Source organism: Hemitrygon akajei, chromosome 6 (genome assembly GCF_048418815.1).
Source record: "Hemitrygon akajei chromosome 6, sHemAka1.3, whole genome shotgun sequence".
NCBI classification, from domain to species: domain Eukaryota; kingdom Metazoa; phylum Chordata; class Chondrichthyes; order Myliobatiformes; family Dasyatidae; genus Hemitrygon; species Hemitrygon akajei.
The window spans coordinates 187,657,703-187,678,014 of record NC_133129.1 but is presented as its reverse complement, the minus strand read 5'-3'; the positions used below and the strand labels follow the sequence as shown (position 1 = coordinate 187,678,014).

Here is a 20,312-nt window from a genome sequence, read left to right as displayed (position 1 = left end):
TTTAGGTCATATTTCTACAGAAATAGAGACAATTCTACCGAGTTCACAAATTTTCTAACACCATTGTGGATAATTAACACTTCCACCCTCTAGCCCAACCTTCCACAGTTCCCAACCACCATTACTTTATCATTTCTATAAGACATAGGACCAGAATTAGGCCATTCAGTCCATCGAGTCTGCTCCCTATTCCATCATAGCGGATCCCGGATCTCACTCAACCCTATATACCTACCTTCTCGCCATATCTTTTGATGCCCTGACTGATCAGGAAACTACCAATTTCCATCTTAAATATACCCACGGACTTGACCTCCACCGCACTCTGTGGCAGAACATCCCACCTATTCACTACATCCTGAAAAAAAATTCCTCGTTACCTCTGTTCTAAAAGGTCTCCCCTCAGTTTTGAGGCTGTGTCCTCTAGTTCTGGATACCCCACCATAGGAAACATCCTCTCGCCACATGCACCCTATCTAGTCCTTTCAACATTCAGTAAGTTTCAATGAGATCTCCGCACCCCCCCCCCCCCCCCCCCCCCGCATTCTTCTAAATTCCGGTGAATATAGGCCCAAAGCTGCTAAATGCTCCTCACATGTTAACCCATTCATTCCTGGGATCATCCTTGTGAACCTCCTCTGGACTCTTTCCAACAACAACACATCCTTTCTGAAATGTGGGGCCCAAAATTATCAGTTACATTATGTTCAGACATACATACAATCTATGTATATTATCTACTTTATATGTTTATATTTATTGTGCTTTTTATCTTATTGTGTTTTTTTGTGCTGCATCAGACCCGGAGAAACTAATATTTTGTTCTCCTTTACACCTCTGTATGGGGAATGACATTCCACAATCTTGAATTTTGAATGTTGCAAGGGTTAGGGACTTCTCAGATTGAGCCCACATCATTCCTGAGGGGAAGCAGCCAGACATTGTGGTACATACTGGTCCCACCAACATAAGTAGGAAAAGGGGAGAAGTCCTGAAGAGAGAATGTGGGGAACAAGGGAGGAATGTCTGGATTGCTGCCAACGTTCCCTCTAATGTTTTTCATAGCTGAATGGACCAACCATTGCTCTGAGCAAGAAATTTTTACACAGCCTGAAAACTATAAGGCATTTTAATAAAACATTATACAAAAGAAAATTCCAGCTACGGAGTAACAAAGGCTATGTGTGTGGGAGCATTTCCATTACTGCACAGGCATACACCTTAGAGGGAACAATAATTGCTGCCTGTGAGGTGAGGATAAGAAAAGGCTGATTTGGCAGATGACTGCATGGCTGAGGAATTGGTGCAGGGGGTCAGGGGCTCAGGTTTATGGATCATTGGGATCACTTCTAGGGAAGGATTTCCAGAAGTCTGGAAGACTTATCCATAAGATAAGGATGTATAGAGTTGGGGGTGATGTATTACATGGATGGAGGATTGGTTAGTTAATAGATAGCAGAGAGGGATACATGGGTACTACTCTGGTTGCTAATCAGTGAGCGATGTGCCACAAGGTCGGTGTTCACGATATACATTAAAGATCTGGAAGAGGGTCCGAGTGTAGTGTATCTAAATTTGTTGATGATACTAAATTGAGCAGAAAAGCAAATTGTGCAGATGATACGGAGAGTCTGCAGAGAGATATAGGTAGGTTAAGTGAGTGGGGAAGGGTTTGGCAGATGCGAGGTCATCCATTTTGGAAGAAAAAAATACAAGATCAGACTATTATTTAAATGATAAAAATTGCAGCATGCTGCTTTGCAGAGGGACTTGGGAATGCTTGTGCATGAATCACAAAAGGTTGGTTTGCAGGAATGTTGGCCTTCATTGCTAGAAGGATTGAATTTAAGAGCAGAGAGGTTATGCTGCAACTATACAGGGTACTGGTGAGGCCACACCTGGAGTACTGCGTGCAGTTCTGGTCTCCTTACTTAAGGAAGGATATACTGGTTTTGGAGGCAGTGCAGAGGAGGTTTCTCCAGGTTGATTCCAGAGATGAGGGAATTAGACTATGAGGAGACATTGAGCTGCCTGGGACTGTACTTGGTGGAATTCAGAAGAATGAGAAGAGATCTTACATTAAAAAAATAAAATTATGAAAGGGATAGATAAGAGAGGAAGGAAAGTTGTTTCCACTGGTAGGTGAGACTAGAACTAGGGAATCTACCCTCAAGATTTGGGGGTGTAGATTTAGGATGGAGATGAGGAGGAACAGCTTTTCCCAGAGAGTGGTGAATCTGTGGAATTCTCTGAGAATGAAGTAGTGGAGGCTACATCAGTAAATATATTTAAGACAAGGTTGGATAGATTTTTGCAGAGTAAGGGAATTAAAGGGTTATGGGGAGAAGGCAGGTATGTGGAGATGAGTCCATGGCCAGATCAGCCGTGTTCTTATTGAATGGCGGAGCAGGCTCAACAGGCCAGATGTACAAAAGGGCAGGTTATACCTGAACCAGAGGAGGACCAATGTCCTTACGGGTAGGTTTGCAAGAGCTGTTGGGGGAGGGTTTATACTAGATTGGCAAGGTGATGGGAACCAGAGTGATAGGGCAGTTGGTGCAAAGAAACAGTAGATGCAATGTGTTGGGAGTCTGTGAGGAAGGATACACAATGTACAGGGCAGAAACGCAGTCAGTTGGATCGGTTGAAATGTGTCTACCTTAATGCAAGAAGATTTAAAATTAAGGGTGATGAACTAAGAGAGTGCATGAAACTACAACGTTGTGGCTGCCATGAGGGTGGATAAGTAGCATTACTAATCAGGGATAGTATCACAGCTGCAGAAAGGAAGGCGTGGAGGAATTTTGTATTGTGTCAGTGTGAATGGAAGTCAGGGACAGGAAGGGAGCAATCACTCTATTGGGAGTATTCTATAGACACCCTCCTCAAAGGCAACAGAGCTCCCGAGGAACAGGTTGAAAGTCAGGTTTTGGAATGTGCAAAAATAACAGGGTTGTTGTCAAGGATGATTTTACCTTGCCTAATATTGATTGGCATCTTTTTAGCATTAAGATTTAGTTGGGGTGGAAATTGTTAAGTGTGTCCTGAAGGATTCCTGGCTCATTATGTAGAGTGGCCAACTAGAGGAGAAGCCATACTGAATCAGGTACCAGGTCAGATGACAGATGTCTCAGTGGGTGAGCATTTTGGAGACAGTCACCACAGCTCCCTGACCTTTACCAGAGCCTTGGACAGGGATAGAGCAGACATTACAAGAAAGTATTTAATTGGGGAGAGTGAATTATGATATATCAGGCAGAAATTGGGAGTGTAAATTAGGAATGGATGTTCTCAGGAAACTTTACAACAAAAATGTGAAGGTTCCTAAGGAAGCACTTGCTTGAGGTTCTTGAGGTTTGTCCCATTAAGGCAGGGAAAGGATGGTAGGGTGAAGTAACCATGGTTGACGAGATGCAGAACATCTAGTCAAGAGGAAGAAAGAAGCCTACTTAGGTTTAGGAAACAAAGATCAAACAGAGCTCTTGAGATTTACAAGAAAACTAGGAAGGAGCTGAAGAATAAACTTGGAGAACTAGGAGGGGGCATGAGAAGGTCTTGGTGAGAAGGATTAAGGAAACCCCAAGGGGTTCTACATGTATGTGAAGAAGAGGAAGATGACTAGAGTGATGGAAGGACCAATCAGGGTCAGAAGAAGGAATGTGTAGCTGGAGATAGAGGGAATTGTTAATGAATACTTCAGTGTTCACCAGTTAGAGAATCCAGCTGGTGGTGTAGTGACATCTGGACCAGACTTCAAGGCAAGTGGTCCCTGGTGTGAATTCAGCTGGCTCCTTGCAGGCTTTCCATCCCTATGGGTTGAACATTAAGCTAGCAGCTCGGCCTCAAAAAACAAATACTAAAGAATTGGCAAGTTTGCCACCCAATGTGCTGCAAATGAGAGCAGTGAGAGGGACCTTGACAAATTGTGAGGGCAATGGAGAACAGGCTGATAATGCTGGAGCTAAGAAAGGGGTTGTGTTGGAGATTTGGAGAAACATTAGAATGGATTTGGCCCAACGGGATATAGCTGTAGGAATTGAGGACAACATCTGCTTTATAAAGTGCACTCACACCCTGTTGCGCTACACCTATCAGTTCTTTGCCGTTTGACTTACACTGTTCCGTCGACCACAACCATGTTGCACTTCACCTGTTGTTTCTCCACCCATTCCGCCCATCTCTTGTAATCTCCTCGATCGTTATCACGCTTCAATGTTTACGTCATCTGAACACAAACATTTTCCTGCCCTGTGCACCCATTTTCTGGCCATCGTCTTGTCCACAAAGCTGGGGGTCCCTCCTCTGAGCCCTGCAATGTCACAGTCAAACATCCACTGTCTCTGCTGCCTTTAATTCCAAGTCTACACCACCAGCCAAGACCCAGCCTTGTTTCATCCTGCATTGCCAATAACTGGATGTTCTGTCTCACTACAGAGACCACTGTGTGAGCTCTTGGTGCATCTGTCCTCCAGTCCGGTCCATCTTCAGAGGGAAGGGCAGTGATGAAAAGATGCAATCGCTGCGGGACATAGCAAGTCTCATTCTGAGCGGGAGGTGCAGTAAGGTCGTGGTGATGTCTGGTGCAGGGATCAGTACGCCCAGTGGAATCCCCGACTTCAGGTAAACAAGCCAACTGCGTGACTGATGAGATATTAGCCAGTGAAATCAGACACTGGCCCAAGCTGGATAATCATGGACAGGCACTGAATGTTACTGCCTGTCTCAGAGTGTGTGACAGCAGAGAAACGAGGGGGCTTGTGTCTAATCTGTGCCATGCCAGACTTGGAATGTGTGTTGGGACAGTGTTGAAATCACGATCTGAATCAGATTTAATATCACCAGCATATGTCATGAATTTTGTTAACTTTGCAGCAACAGTGCATGATGAACATAGTAAAAATATGTTTTTCTATAATTTTGTATTAATGATACAATGAAGCCACTTTCAGGCTTGAGGAGCAACACCTTGTATTCTGTCCGGGTAGACTCCAAACTGAAGACGCGAATGTCCATTTCTCAGACTTCCTGTAACAGCCAACCCCTCTCCATCCACTACTCCTCGCTCCTCTCCTCCATCTCTCCCACCACCCATCCTTCCACCCTTACCCCTTCCTACCTACTCCTTCACTTCCCTTTCCCATCTCCCCTCTTCCCCTCTCCCCCTCTCTCCCTTTCCATCATTTTCCCTTCCCCTTTCTGCCTTCCCCTTCCCCTTCCTCCCTTCCCCTTCCCCTTCCTCCACCTCCCTTCCCCATTCCCCCACTTCCAACCTTCCCTCCACCCCTTCCCCTCACCCCCTCTTCCCTTCACCACCCTCTTCCTTTCACCCCTTTGTCCTCAGCCCCCTTCCCCTCACCCAACCAGCTTCCCCTCACAACCTCTTCCCCTCATCCCCCCAGCTCCCCCTCACCTCATCTCTTCCCCTCACCCCCCTCTTCTCCTCCCCTTCCCCTCTCCCACTTCCCCTCCTCCCTCGTCAATCTTCCCCTACCCGCCCCTTCCTTCTTCCCCTCACCCTTCTTCCTCTTCATCCTCTCAAACTCCTCGGCTCCCCCTAACCCTCCAGCTTCCCCTCACCCCCAGCTTCCCCTCCCCTTCCCCTCCTCCCTTGCCCCTCCTCCCTTGTCAACCTTCCCCTTACCCTCCCCCTCCCCATCCCCCTCCCCCTCCCCATCCCATCTTCCCCTCTCTTCTCCCTTCCGCCTCTGCTCCACCCCCTTTTCCCTCCCACATCTCTTCCCCTCCACTTCCTTCTCCCACTTCTCCACCCCACTTTCTCTACACATCTCACCACCCCCTCCCCCGGGAGGAAGAAGCTGTTTCTGAATCATCGAGTACATGTGTTCAAGCTTCAGTACTGTACTTCCTTCCTGATGGTAGCAATCAGAAGGGGGCATGTCCTGAGTTTTGGCAGTCCTTGATGATGGACGCTGCCTTTCTGAGGCACCGCTCCTTGAAGATGTTTTAGATACGACAGAGGCTTGTGCCCACGATGGAGCTGATTAACTTTACCACTCTCGAACCTGTGTAGCAGTCCCCTCCCCCATACAAAACAGTGAGGTAGCCAGTCAGAGTGCTCTCCACAGCCTATTTGTGATGTTTTAGGTGACAAACCAAATCTCCTCAAATTCCTAATAAAATATAGCCACAGATTTGCCTTCTTTATAGCTGCATCGATATGTTGGAACCAGGTTAGATCCTCAGAGGTATTGATACCTCGGAACTTGAAACTGCTCACTCTCTCCACTTCTGATCCCTCTGAGGACTGGTTCCTGTTCCCTCATCTTATCCTTTCTGAAGTTCACAATCAGAAGAAATTTCACTCTGTGTCTAACCCCAGGAATATGTGATGGGACGGTGCAGAGGGAGTTTCATTTTGTGTCTGACCACGGGATTGGTGGGACGCATGGTGTAGAGGGAGCTACACTTTATGTGTCTGACCGTGGGACAGTGCAATGTGATGGTGTGCAGGGAGTTTCACTCTGTTTGACACCAGGAATCGTGATGGTAGGTGAAGGGCCTCCTCCTTCTTTGTCAGATTCTGTGAGTGTGTGATGGGTTGATGCATGGGAGCTTCACACTATGTCTGACCTCAGTAGTATAGAGCCACGTTCTGTCTCTGATGCCAAGTTTGTGTAATTGTGATGGTGTGGAGGAAGCTTCTCTCTGTCTAACCCTAGAGTGTGTGATGGGTGGTGTAGAGGGATTTCACTCTGTCTCTGACCACGGGAACATGTGGTGGAATGGCGTAGAGGCAGCTTCAGTCGGTCTAGACCTCAAGGGTGTGTGATCCTCAAGTGTGTGTGATAGAAAGATGTATGTTTGACTCTAGAGTCTGCGTTGGGACAGTGCAGAGGGAGCCTCACTCTATGTGTGACCCCGGAAAGTGTGGTGGGACGGTGTGGTGGGGGCACTTCTGACCCAAGGCGTGTGAGGTGGGATTGTGTAGAGGGAGCCACATTCTGTGTTAGACCCCGGGGACGTGTGATGGGATGGTGTGGAGGGGCTTGAAGGTGTAGAGTCTGACCATGGGAGTGTGTGATGGGTTAATGTAGAGAAAGCCTCACTCTGTCTGACCCCGGAATGGGGCAATGTGGAAGGAGCTTCACTCTATGTCTGACCCCAGAAATATATGATGGAGCAATGTAGAAGGAACATAGAATAGTACAGCACATTACAGGCCCTTCGGCCCACAATGTTGTGCCGACCCGTAAACCCTGCCTCCCATATAACACCCCCACCTTAAATTCCTCCATATACCTGTCTAGTAGTCTCTTAAATTTCGCTAGTGTATCTGCCTTCACCACTGACTCAGGCAGTGCATTCCACGCACCAACCACTCTCTGAGTAAAAAAACTATCCTCTAATATCCCCCTTGAACTTCCCACCCCTTACCTTAAAGCCATGTCCTCTTGTACTGAGCAGTGGTACCCTGGGGAAGAGGCGCTGGCTGTCCACTCTATCTATTCCTCTTAATATCTTGTATACCTCTATCATGTCTCCTCTCATCCTCCTTCTCTCCAAAGAGTAAAGCCCTAGCTCCCTTAATCTCTGATCATAATGCATACTCTCTAAACCAGGCAGCATCCTGGTAAATCTCCTCTGTACCTTTTCCAATTCTTCCACATCCTTCCTATAGTGAGGTGACCAGAAATGGACACAGTACTCCAAATTTTCTTAACTACCCTACCTGTGAGGCAACTTTCAGGGATCTGTGGACATGTACCCCCAGATTCCTCTGCTCCTCCACACTACCAAGTATCCTGCCATTTACTTTGTACTCTGCCTTGGAGTTTGTCCTTCCAAAGTGTACCACCTCACACTTCTCTGGGTTGAACTCCATCTGCCACTTCTCAGCCCACTTCTGTATCCTATCAATGTCTCTCTGCAATCCTCGGCAATCCTCTATACTATCCACAACTCCACCAACCTTCGTGTCATCTGCAAACTTGCCAACCCACCCTTCTACCCCCACATCCAGGTCTTTAATAAAAATCACGAAAAGTAGAGGTCCCAGAACCAATCCTTGGGGGACACCGCTAGTCACAACCCTCCAATCTGAGTGTACTCCCTCCACCACAACCCTCTGCCTTCTGCAGGCAAGCCAATTCTGAATCCACCTGGCCAAACTTCCCTGGATCCCATGCCTTCTGACTTTCTGAATAAGCCTACTGTACGGAACCTTGTCAAATGCCTTACTAAAATCCGTGTAGATCACATCCACTGCACTACCCTCATCTATATGCCTGGTCACCTCCTCAAAGAACTCTATCAGGCTTATTAGACATGATCTGCCCTTCACAAAGCCATGCTGACTGTCCCTGATCAGACCATGATTCTCTAAATGCCTATAGATCCAATCTCTAAGAATCTTTTCCAACAGCTTTCCCACCACAGACATTAGGCTCACTGGTCTATAATTACCTGGACTTTCCCTACTACCTTTTTTGAACAAAGGGACAACATTTGCCTCCCTCCAATCCTTTGGTACCATTTCCGTGGACAACGAGAAAATAAAGATCCTAGCCAGAGGCTCAGCAATCTCTTCCTTCGCCTTGTGGAGCAGCCTGGGGAATATTACGTCAGGCCCCAGGGACTTATCTGTCCTAATGTATTTTAACACCTTCTCTCTCTTAATATCAACATGCTCCAGAACATCAACCTTGCTCATATTGTCCTCACCGTCATCAAGTTCCCTCTCATTGGTGAATATCTAGAAGTATTCATTGAGAACCTCACTCACTTCCACAGCCTCCAGGCACATCTTCCCACCTTTATCGCGAATCAATCCTACCTTCACTCCTGTCATCCTTTTGTTCTTCACATAATTGAAGAATGCCTTGGTGTTTTCCTTTACTCTACTTGCCAAGGCCTTCTCATGCCCCCTTCTTGCTCTTCTCAGCCCTTTCTTAAGCTGCTTTCTTGCTACCCTATATTCCTCAATAGACCCATCTGATCCTCGCTTCCTAAACCTCATGTATGTTGCCTTCTTTCACCTGTCTAGATTTTCCACCTCACTTGTCACCCATGGTTCCTTCACCCTACCATTCTTTATCTTCCTCACCGGAAATTTATCGCTAACATCCTACAAGATATCCCTAAACATCGACCACATGTCCATAGTATATTTCCCTGTAAAAACATCATCCCAATTCACACTCCCAAGTTCTAGCCTTATAACCTCATAATTTGCCCTTCCCAAATTAAAAATTTTCCTGTCCTCTCTGATTCTATCCTTTTCTATGATAATGCTAAAAGCCAGGGAGCAGTGATCACTGTCCCCCAGATGCTCACCCACTGAGAGATCTGTGACCTGACCTGATTCATTACCTAATACTAGATCTAATATTGCATTCCCCCTAGTCAGACTGTCATCATACTGTGACAGGAATCCATCCTGGACAAATTTAACAAACTCTGCCCCGTCAAAACCCTTGGAACTGATCAGGTCCCAATCAATATTAGGGAAGTTAAAGTCACCCATGATAACAATCCTGTTATTTTTGCACCTTTCCAAAATCTGCCTCCCAATCTGCTCCTCGGTATCCCTGCTGCTACCAGAGTGCTATAGAATACCCCCAGTAGAGTAACTGCTGCTTTCCTGTTCCTGACTTACACCCATACTGACTCAAAAGAGGATCCTGCTACATTACCCATCCTTTCCGTAGCTGTAGTAGTATCCCTGACCAGTAATGACACACCTCCTCCCCTTTTCCCCCCTCTATCCCTTTTAAAGCACTGAAATCCAGGAATATTGAGAATCCATTCCTGCCCTGGTGCCAGCCAAGTCTCTGTAATGGCCACTACATCATAATTCCATGTATGTATCCAAGCGCTCAGTTCATCACCTTTGTTCCTGATGCTTCTTGCATTGAAGTACACGCACTTTAGCCTTTCTACCTTACTACCTTTGCACCCTTTATTCTGCTTCTCTTTCCTCAAAGCCTCTCTGTATGTTAGATCTGGCTTTACTTCATGCACTGCTTCCACTGCTCTATCACTCCGAGTCCCATCCCCTTTGTAAATTAGTTTAAAGGCTCCCAAACCATGCTAGCAAACCTACCTGCAAGGAACCTCACTCTGTGTCTAACCATAGGACTGTGTGATGGGGCAATGTAGAAAGAGCTTCACTCTGTGTCTGACCCCGGGCATTTGTGATGGGGTAATGTAGAAGGAGCCTCACTCTGTGTCTGACCATGTGTGTGATTGTGATGGTGTGGAGGGAGCCTCTCTGTGATTGGACCCCTGGTCTGTGATGTAGTGGGAGCTTCATTCTGTCTGGACCATGAGGATGTGTGATGGGATAGTCTGGAGGGAGCTTCATTCTGTGTCTGTCCCCAGGAGTGTGTGACAGGACGATATTGAAGGAGTTTCACTGTCTGTTTGACTTGGATTTTCAGAAGATGTTTATTAAGGTGCCACACATGAAGCTGCTTAACATGATAAAATCCTTTGGCATTACAGGAAGGATACTGGCACAGATAGAGGAATAGATGACAGGCAGGAGGCAACGAGTGGGAGTAAAGGGGGCCTTTTCTGGTTGGCTGCTAGTGACTAGTGCTGTTCCTTGGGGGTCAGTGCTGGGACTGCTGCTTTATACATTGTTTGTCGATGGCTTTGTGGCAAAGTTTGCGGATGATACAGGTGGAGGGGTAGGTAGTGCTGAGGAAGCAATGTGATTTCAGAAGGACTTAGACAAATTGGAAGAATGGATAAAAAAGTGGCAGATGAAATACAGTGTTGGGAAATGTATGATGATGCATTTTGGTTGTAACATCTTGGAAGAGGTTTCACTGCTAATGTAATGGTCTTTCTGTAGAAGCAGCGCTTGGGTTATGGTTCGAGATCACGGGTGCTTTGGATTGTGAGCTGTCCAAGGACAGGAGGGTGTTTCTGTGCCATATGCCTGACCCCAGGGTGATCTGGGTCTTCTGTTCGGTGGGAGATGAAGAGAAAAGATGCCGGAGCGCGGCCATGATCTGACAAAGGCCGGAGGTGGGGGGGGGGGGGGGGGGATCAGAGGAGGATCGACGACGGAGAAACCGAGAGCTCCAACGTGTGCACATTAGACTGTTTCATTAAGATGGGCCCTTTTCTTTTGTTACGTTTTCTTCACTAACCCTGTAGTCAAATTAAGAATTATAAAGCTAAATTGTTTAATTACCGTATATGTGGTGTACTGTCTGTTACTTCGCGGTACTGATTTGTAACAGGGTAAATCACGCAGCATCCACACAAACGGGGTTTTGGGTGGACCTGCAGCTCAATCTCACTCATTTGGCAGGGCCAGCGATCGTCTTCCCTAGACTTATGCAGCGGACAGAACCTGAGGGTTACATGGTAAAAGGAACAATAATGTGGACTATTATCTAAATGGGGAGAAAGTTCAAATGTCAGAGGGACTTGGGAGTCTTCATGCAAAATTCTCTGAAGGTTAATTTACAGGTTGAGTCTGTGGTGAAGAAGGCAAATGCAATGATGGCATTTATTTCAAAGGCAATAGAATATAAAAACAAGGAGATAATCCTGAGAATTTAAAAAACACTAGTGAGGCTACACTTGGAGTGTTGTCAATAGTTTTGGACCCATATCTCAGAAAGAATGTATTTTCATTGGAAGGAGTCCAGAAGAGGTTCACGAGCATGATTCAGGGAATGAAGGAGTTAGCATGCAAGGAGTGTTTGGCAGCTTTGGGCCTCTACTCACTGGAATTTAGAAGAATGCAGGGGAAACTCATTGCAACCAACCAAATATTGAAAGGACTAGGTAGGATGGATGTGGCGAAGACGTTTCGTACAGTGGGGGTATCCAGAACTAGAGGGCACAGCCTCATAATTGAGGGGCGACCCTTTAGAAAAGAGGTGAGGAGGAAATTTTTTCAACAAGAGAGTAGTGAATCTGTGGAATGCTCTGCCACAGACTGCGGTGGAGGTGAAGTCAGTAGGTATATTTAAGTCGGAGTTGATAGTTTCCTGATCTGCCAGGGCATCAAAGGATATGGCGAGCAGGCAGGTGCATGCAGTTTAATGGGATCTGGATTCAGCCATGATGGAATGGCAGAGCAGATTCAATGGGCTGAATGGTCTAATTCTGTTCCTGTGTCTTATAGTCTTAGGACTCTGGACTGTATATCCCAGCAGAGTGCATGACTCTGTGTTTGAACCTGGGAGTGTGTGATGGGATGGTGTAGATGGAGATTCAGTCTATATTGTTGTATTTTATAGGATGGTTGTAGTTGGGAGCAGAATGTCCAAGTTTACATGTTGTATTGGAGGGTTAGGAAGGTAGGCAAAGTGAGTGGCATGGCTCTGCTGGTAACGAATGGCATGAAATCAGCAGAAAGATGTGACACAGAATCAGATGTTGAATCCTTGTGGTTGAGTTTAGACACTGCAAGGATAAAATGACCATGATCGCAGTTATATTCAGGCTTCTCAACAGTAGCTGGGATGTCAACCACAGATACAGTGGGAAATAGAAGAGACGTGTCAAAAGGGCAATGTTAATGATAGTAATGTGAGATTTAAATATGCAGGTCAATTGGGGAAATCAGGCTGGAAATAGATCTCAAGAGAGTGAGTTTGTTGAATGCCTACGAGATGGCTTTTTAGAACAGTTTGTCATTGAGCCTTCTAGGAGATCAGCTATACTGTATTGGATGTTATATAATGAACTGGCAGCGATAAGGGAGCTTAGAGTAAAGGAACCCTTAGGAAGCAGTGATCACTATATGATTGAGTTCAACTTGAAATTTAATAAAGAGGAAGTAAAGTCTGACATAGCAGTATTTAGTGAAGTAAAGGAAATTACAGTGGTATGAGAGAGGAGTTGCCTAAAGTAAATTGGAAGGAGCAGCTAGCAGGGATGACAGCAGAGGAGCAATGGTGTGAGTTTCTGGAAAAAAATGAGGAAGGTGCAGGTGTATTCCAAAAACAAAAAAATACTCAAATGTCAAAATAGTACAAGTGTGTAAGTCAAAGCTGATGTAAAAGCAAAAGAGGGGGCATACAACAAAGCAAAAATTAGTGGTAAGACACAGGATTGAGAAGCTTTTAAAACCCTACAGAGAGCAACTAAAAGAATCATTTGGATGGAAAAGATGAAATATGAAAGTGGATATTAAAAGCTTCTTACCTAAGTAAAAAATAAATGGGAGGTGAAAGTGGATGTAGGACCACTAGAAAATGAGGCAGGAGAAATAATAACAGGAGACAAGGAGATGGCAGATGAAGTAAATGACTATTTTGCTTCAGTCTTCACTGTGGAAGACACTTGTAGTACATCAGATGTTGAAGGGTGTGAGGGAAGAGGAGTGAGTGCATTTACTATTACAAGGGAGAAGGTGCTCAAAAGCTGAAAGACTTCAGGGTACATATGTCACCCAGACCAGATGAACTGCACTCTGGGGCTTTGAAAGAGGTAGCAGTAGAGATTGTGGAGGCATTAGTAATGATCTTTCAAAAATCATTGGACTCTGGCATCATGCCAGAGGACTGAAAAATTGTAAATGTCACTCCACTCTTGAAGAAAGGAGGAAGGCAACAGAAAGGAAATTATTGACCAGTTAGCCTGACCTCAGTGGTTGGGAAGATGTTGGAGTCGATTGTTAAAGGTGAGGTTATTGAGTATTTGGTGTCTTTAAGAAAGGAGGAAAGCAGCAGAAAGGAAATTACAGACTAGTTAGCCATACCTCAGTGGTTGGGGAGATGTTTTTATGGAGTACTTGGTGACGCAGGACAAGATAGGATAAAGTCAGCATGGTTTCCTTAAGGGAAAATCTTGTCTGATGAACGTGTTGGAATTCTTTTTGGAGATTAAAAGTAGGATAGATAAAGGGAATGTATGGATGTTGTGTATTTCAGAAGGCCTTTGACAAGGTGCCACACATGAGACTGCTTTCCAAGTTGGGTATTACAGGAAAATTGCTGGCATAATTAGAGTATTGGCTGATTAGTAGGAGACAGTGAGTGGGAATAAAAGGATCTTTTTCTGTTTGGTTGCCAGTGACAAGTGCTGTTCCATAGGGGTTGGTGTTGGGACCACTTCTTTTTATGCTGTATATCAATGTTTTAGATTATGTTTATCAGTGATTTAGATGATGGAATATATGGCTTTGTTGCTGAATTTGCAGATGATACCAAGATTGATAGAGAAGCAGGTAGTGTTGAGGAAACAGGTAGGCTGTAGAAGGACTTGGACAGATATGGAGAATGGGCCAGAAAGTGATAAATTAAATACATTGTTGGAAAATGCATGGTCATACACTTCCATAAAGTAATAAATGTGCAGACTATTTTCTAAATGGGAAGAAAATCCAAAATCTTGAGACGCAAAGGGGCTTGGGAGTCCTTGAGTAGAACACCCTAAAGGAGTACTTGCAGGTGGAGTCAGTGATGAGGAAGGCAAATTCAATGTTGGCATTCATTTCAAGAGGTCTGGAAAAAGAACATAAGAAATAGGACCAGGAGCAGGCCATCCAGCCCATCGAAACAGCCCCGCCATTTAATAAAATCATGACTGATCTGTCCGTAAACTCAGCTCCATCTACTTGCTTTTTCCCCATAACCCTTAATTTCCTTACTATGTAAAACCCTATCTAACTATATCTTAAGTATATTTAGTGAAGAAGCCTCAATTGCTTCCCTGGCAGAGAATTCCACAGATTCACCACTCTCTGGGAAAAACTGCTCATCTCCGTCCTAAATCTTCTCCCCTGAATCTTGAGGCAATGTCCCCAAGTTCTGGTCTCACCTACCAATGGAAACAACTTTCCTACTTCTATCTTATCTATCCCTTTCAAAATTTTGTATGTTTCTATAAGATCCCCTCTCATTCTTCTGAATTCCAGAGAGTATAGTCCTAGGCAACTCAATCTCCCCTTATAGGTTAACCCTTTCATCCCTAGAATCAACCTGGTGAACCTCCTCTGCACTGCCTCCAAACCCAGTATATCCTTCCTCAAGTATGGAGACCAGAACTGCACACAGTACTCCAGGTGCAGCCTCACCAGTACCCTGTATAGTTGCAGCATGACCTCCCTGCTCTTGAATTCAATCCCTCTAGCATTGAAGGCCAACATTCCATTTGCCTTCCTAATAACCTGTTGTACCTGCAAGCCAACTTTTTGCGATTCATGAACAAGCACTCCCAAGTCCCTCTGCACAACAACATGCTGCAATCTTTCACCATTTAAATAATAATCTGCTCTTCTATTATTCCTTCCAAAGTGGATGATCTCGCATTTACCAACGTTGTATTCCATCTGCCAGACCTTGGCCCACTCACTTAACCTATCTATATCCCTCTGCAGACTCTCCACATCCTCTGTACAATTTGCTTTTCCACTCAGTTTAGCATCATCAGCAAATTTTGCTATGCTACACTCAGTTCCCTTTTCCAAATCATCCATGTAAACGGTAAACAGCTGCGGGTCCAGCACCGACTCCTGTGACACCCCACTCACCACCGACTGCCAACCGGAGAAACAACCATTTATACCAACTCTCTGCCTTCTATTGGTTAACCAATCCACTATCCAAGCCAATACACTCCCTCCAACTCCATGCACCTGTATCTTATTTATAAGTGCGGCACCTTATCAAACGCCTTCTGGAAATCCAAGTATACGACACCCACCTGTTCCCCTCTATCCGCTGTGCTCAAAGGACTCCAGTAAGTTTGTCAAGCAGGACCTGCCCTTTCTGTATCCATGCTGTGTCTGTCTAACGGAACCACTCCTTTCTAAATGTTTTGCTATTTCTTCCTTAATGACAGCTTCAAGCATTTTCCTGACTACAGATGTTAAGCTAACTGGCCTATAGTTGACCGTCCTTTTTAAAAAAGTGGCGTGACATTTGCTGTCTTCCAATCCGTCGGGACCTACCCAGAGTCTAGAGAGTTTTGATAAATGATTACCAACGATTCTATTATAACCTCTGCAATTCCCTCAGCACTCTGGGATGCATCCCATCAGGACCAGGGGACTCATCTACCATCAGGCCCTTTAGTTTTCTCATCACTATTTCTTTAGTGACAGTGATTTTATTGAGGTCCTCTCCTCTCATTTCATCCAATACAAGAGCAGAGATGTGATGCTGAGGCTTTATAAGGCACTGGTGAGGCCTTGCCTTGAGCTTTGTGAACAGTTTTAGGCTCCTCATCTGAGAAAAGATATACTGGCATTGGAGAGGGTTCAGAAGAGGTTGACAGGGATGATTCTGGGAATGAAAAGGTTGTACAAGGAACATTTGATAGCTCTGAGTCTGTACTCACTGGAATTTAGAAGGATGAGGGGGGATCTCATTGAAACTTTTTGAGTGTTGTAAATCCTAGACAGAGTAGATATGAAAAGGATGTTTCTCATGGAAGGGAAGTCTTGAACAAGCGGGCACAGCCTCAAGATAGAGGGGAGCCCATTTATCACAGAGATATGGAGAAATTTCTTGAGCCAGAGGGTGGTGAATTTGTGGAATTCATTACCACAGGCAGCTGTGGAAGGCCAAGATGTTGGGTGTATTTAGGCAGAGCTTGATGAGCACTAGATTGGTCACGGAACCAAAGGTTCATGGGGAGAAGACCGGGCAGTGGGGCCAAGGAGATGGTGGTGGACTTTAGGAGATCTAGGCCTCATATGGAGCCAGTGATCATTAATGAAGAATGTGTGGAGCGGGTTAAGACCTACAAGTATCTAGGAGTACAGTTAGACGAGAAGCTAGACTGGACTGCCAACACAGATGCCTTGTGCAGGAAGGCACAGAGTCGACTGTACTTCCTTAGAAGGTTGGCGTCATTCAATGTCTGTAGTGAGATGCTGAAGATGTTCTATAGGTCAGTTGTGGAGAGCGCCCTCTTCTTTGTGGTGGCGTGTTGGGGAGGAAGCATTAAGAAGAGGGACGCCTCACGTCTTAATAAGCTGGTAAGGAAGGCGGGCTCTGTCGTGGGCAAAGTACTGGAGAGTTTAACATCGGTAGCTGAGCGAAGGGCGCTGAGTAGGCTACGGTCAATTATGGAAAACTCTGAACATCCTCTACATAGCACCATCCAGAGACAGAGAAGCAGTTTCAGCGACAGGTTACTATCGATGCAATGCTCCTCAGACAGAATGAAGAGGTCAATTCTCCCCAATGCCATTAGGCTTTACAATTCAACCGCCAGGACTTAAGAACTTTTTAAAAGCTATTATTAATGCTTTTTGAGATAGTGATTTAGATGCATATCATATTTTTAACTGAGTTAAGTATTGTATGTAATTAGTTTTGCTACAACAGGTGTATGGGACATTGGAAAAAAAGTTGAATTTCCCCATGGGGATGAATAAAGTATCTATCTATCTATCTATCTATCTAAAAGTAACAGATTGAAATTCATGATTGAATTTTGGAATAGACTTGGTGTGCGAAATGGCCTAATTCTGCTCCTATATCTTATGGAATGTGTTGAGGGAGCCTTACTCTGTGACTGACCCCAGAAGTGTGTGATTGGACAATGCGGAAGGAGACTTACTCTGTGAGTGTGTAATGGAATGGTGCAGAGGGAGCCTTGCTCTGTGTCTGACTGCAGGTGTGTGTGATGGGATATTGTAAAGGGAGACTTACTGTGAGCCTGACTCCTGGTATGTGTGATGAGTCATAGTGTTATAGCATCATAGAAAAGTACAGCACAGAAACAGGCCATTTGGCCTATCATGTCCTTGCCAAAACATTTAAACTGCCCAGTCCTATCAACCTGCACTGGGACCATAGCTCTCCAACCCCTACCATCCAAGTACCTATCCAAACTTATCTTAAACAAGGTGGAAGTTAGGAACAGGAAGGGGTCAATAACTCTACTGGGTGTTTTTTATAGACCTCCCAAAAGCAACAGGGCATCAAGGAGCAGATAGGGAGACAGATTCTGGAAAGGTGTAATAATAACAGAGTTGTCGTGGTAGGAGATTTTAATTTCCCAAATATCAATTGGCATGTTCCTAGAGTGAAGTGGAGTTAGGTGTGTTCAAGAAAGTCTCTTGGCACAATATGTAGATAAGCCTACAAGAGGAGAGGCTGCACTTTATCTGGTATTGGGAAATGAGCCTGGTCAGGTGTCAGATCTCTCAGTGAGAGAGCATTTTGGAGATAGTGATCACAATTCTATCTCCTTTACCATAGCGTTGGAGAGGGATAGGAACAGACGAGTTAGGAAAGCATTTAATTGGAGTAAGGGGAAATATGAGGCTATCAGGCAGGAACTTGGAAGCATAAATTGGGAACAGATGTTCTCAGGGAAAGGTATAGAAGAAATGTGACAAATGTTCAGGATATATTTGCATGGGGTTCTGTATAGGTATGTTCCAATGAGACGGAAAGGATGGTAGGGTACACGAACCGTGGTGTAAATCTAGTCAAGAAGAAAAGAAGAGCTTATGAAAGGTTCAGAAAACTAGGTAATGATAAAGATTTGGAAGATTATAAGGCTAGCAGGAAGGAGCTTAAGAAAGAAATTAGGAGAGCCAGAAGGGACCATGAGAAGGCCTTGGCGGACAGGATTAAGAAAAACCCCAAGGCATTCTACAAGTATGTGAAGAGCAAGAGGATAAGACATGAGAGAATAGGACCAATCTAGTGTGACAGTGGGAAAGTATGTATGGAACCAAAGAAGATAGCAGAGGTATTTAGTGAGTCCTTTGCTTTGGTATTCACTATGGAAAAGAATCTTGGTGATTGGATGAATTACAGCAGACTGAAAAGCTTGAGCATGTACATATTAAGAAAGAGGATGTGCTGGAACTTTTGAAAAGCATCAAGTTGGATAAGTTCCCGGGACCGGATGAGATGTACCCCAGACTACTGTGGGAGACAAGGGAGCAGATTGCTGATCCTCTGGCAATGATCTTTGCATCATCAATGAGGACGGGAGAGGTTCTGGAGGATTGGAGGGTTGAGGATGTTGTTCCCTTATTTAAGAAAGGGAGTAGAGATAGCCCAGGAAATTATAAACCAGTGAGTCTTACTTCAGTGGTTGGTAAGTTAATGGAAGAGATCCTGAGAGGCAGAATTTATGAACATATGGAGAGGTATAATATGATTAGGAATAGTCAGCATGGCTTTGTAAAAGGCAGGTCGTGCCTTACAAGCATGATTGAAATTTTTGAGGATGTGACTAAACACATTAATGAAGGAAGAATAGTAAATGTAGTGTATATGGATTTCAGCAAGGCGTTTGACAAGGTACCCCATGCAAAGCTTATTGAGAAAGTAACGAGGCATGGGATCCAAGGGGTATTGTTTGTGAATCCAGAACTGGCTTGTCCACAGAAGGTAAAGAGTGGTTGCAGGCAGGTCATATTCTGCATGGAGATTGGTGACCAGTGGTGTACCTCAGGGGTTGTTCTGGGGCTCTTGTGATTTTTATAAATGACCTGGATGAGGAAATGGAGGGATGGGTTAGTAAATTTGCTGATGACACAAAGGTTGGGGGTGTTGTGGATTGTGTGGAGGGCTGTCAGAGGTTACAGCGGGACATCGATAGGATGCAAAACTGGGCTGAGAAGTGGCAGATGGAGTTCAACCCAGATAGGTGTGAGGTGGTTCATTTTGGTAGGTCAAATATGATGGCAAAATATTGGATTAATGGTAAGACTCTTGGCAGTATGAAGGATCAGAGGGATCTTAGGGTCCGAGTCTGTAGGACACTCAAAGCTGCTGTGCAGGTTGACTGTAGTTAAGAAAGCATACAGTGTATTGGCCTTCATCAATCATGGGATTGAGTTTAGGAGCAGAGAGGTAATGTTGCAGCTATATAGGACCCTGGTCAGACCCCACTTGGAGTACTGTGCTCATTTCTGGTCATCTCACTATAGGAAGGATGTGGAAACCATAGAAAAGGTGCAGAGGAGATTTGCAAGGATGTTGCCTGGATTGGGGAGCACGCCTTATGAGAGTAGGTTGAGTAAGCTTGGCCTTTTCTCCTTGGAGCGACGGAGGGTGAGAGGTGACCTGATAGAGGTGTATAAGATGATGAGAGGCATTGATTGTGTGGGTAGTCAGAGGCTTTTTCCCAGGGCTGAAATAGCTAGCACGAGAGGGCACAGTTTTAAGGTGCTTGGAAGTAGGTACAGAGGAGATGTCAGGTTAATGTTTTTACGCAGAGAGTGGTGAGACTCCTGGATAGGTACATAGAGCCTAGAAAAACAGAGGACTATAGGTAAACCTAGTAATTTCTAAGGTAGGGACATGTTCGGCTCAGCTTTGTGGGCTAAGGGCCTGTATTGTGCTGTAGGTTTTCTATATTTCAATGTTTCTAAATGTTGAAATCAAGCTCACATGCACCACTTC

General features: G+C 45.0%; 1 protein-coding gene across 11 annotated transcripts in view; it reads left to right on the top strand.

Annotated features, from left to right (window-relative positions):
• Positions 1-20,312, top strand: part of sirt3 (sirtuin 3) — a 78,677-nt gene that overhangs the window by 11,762 nt on the left and 46,603 nt on the right. For all 11 annotated transcript variants that reach the window (XM_073049993.1, XM_073049990.1, XM_073049991.1 and 8 more), the window contains one exon: positions 4,435-4,620. In XM_073049993.1, the coding sequence (XP_072906094.1) occupies positions 4,435-4,620 (186 nt within the window). The remainder of the gene's footprint in view (positions 1-4,434; positions 4,621-20,312) is intronic.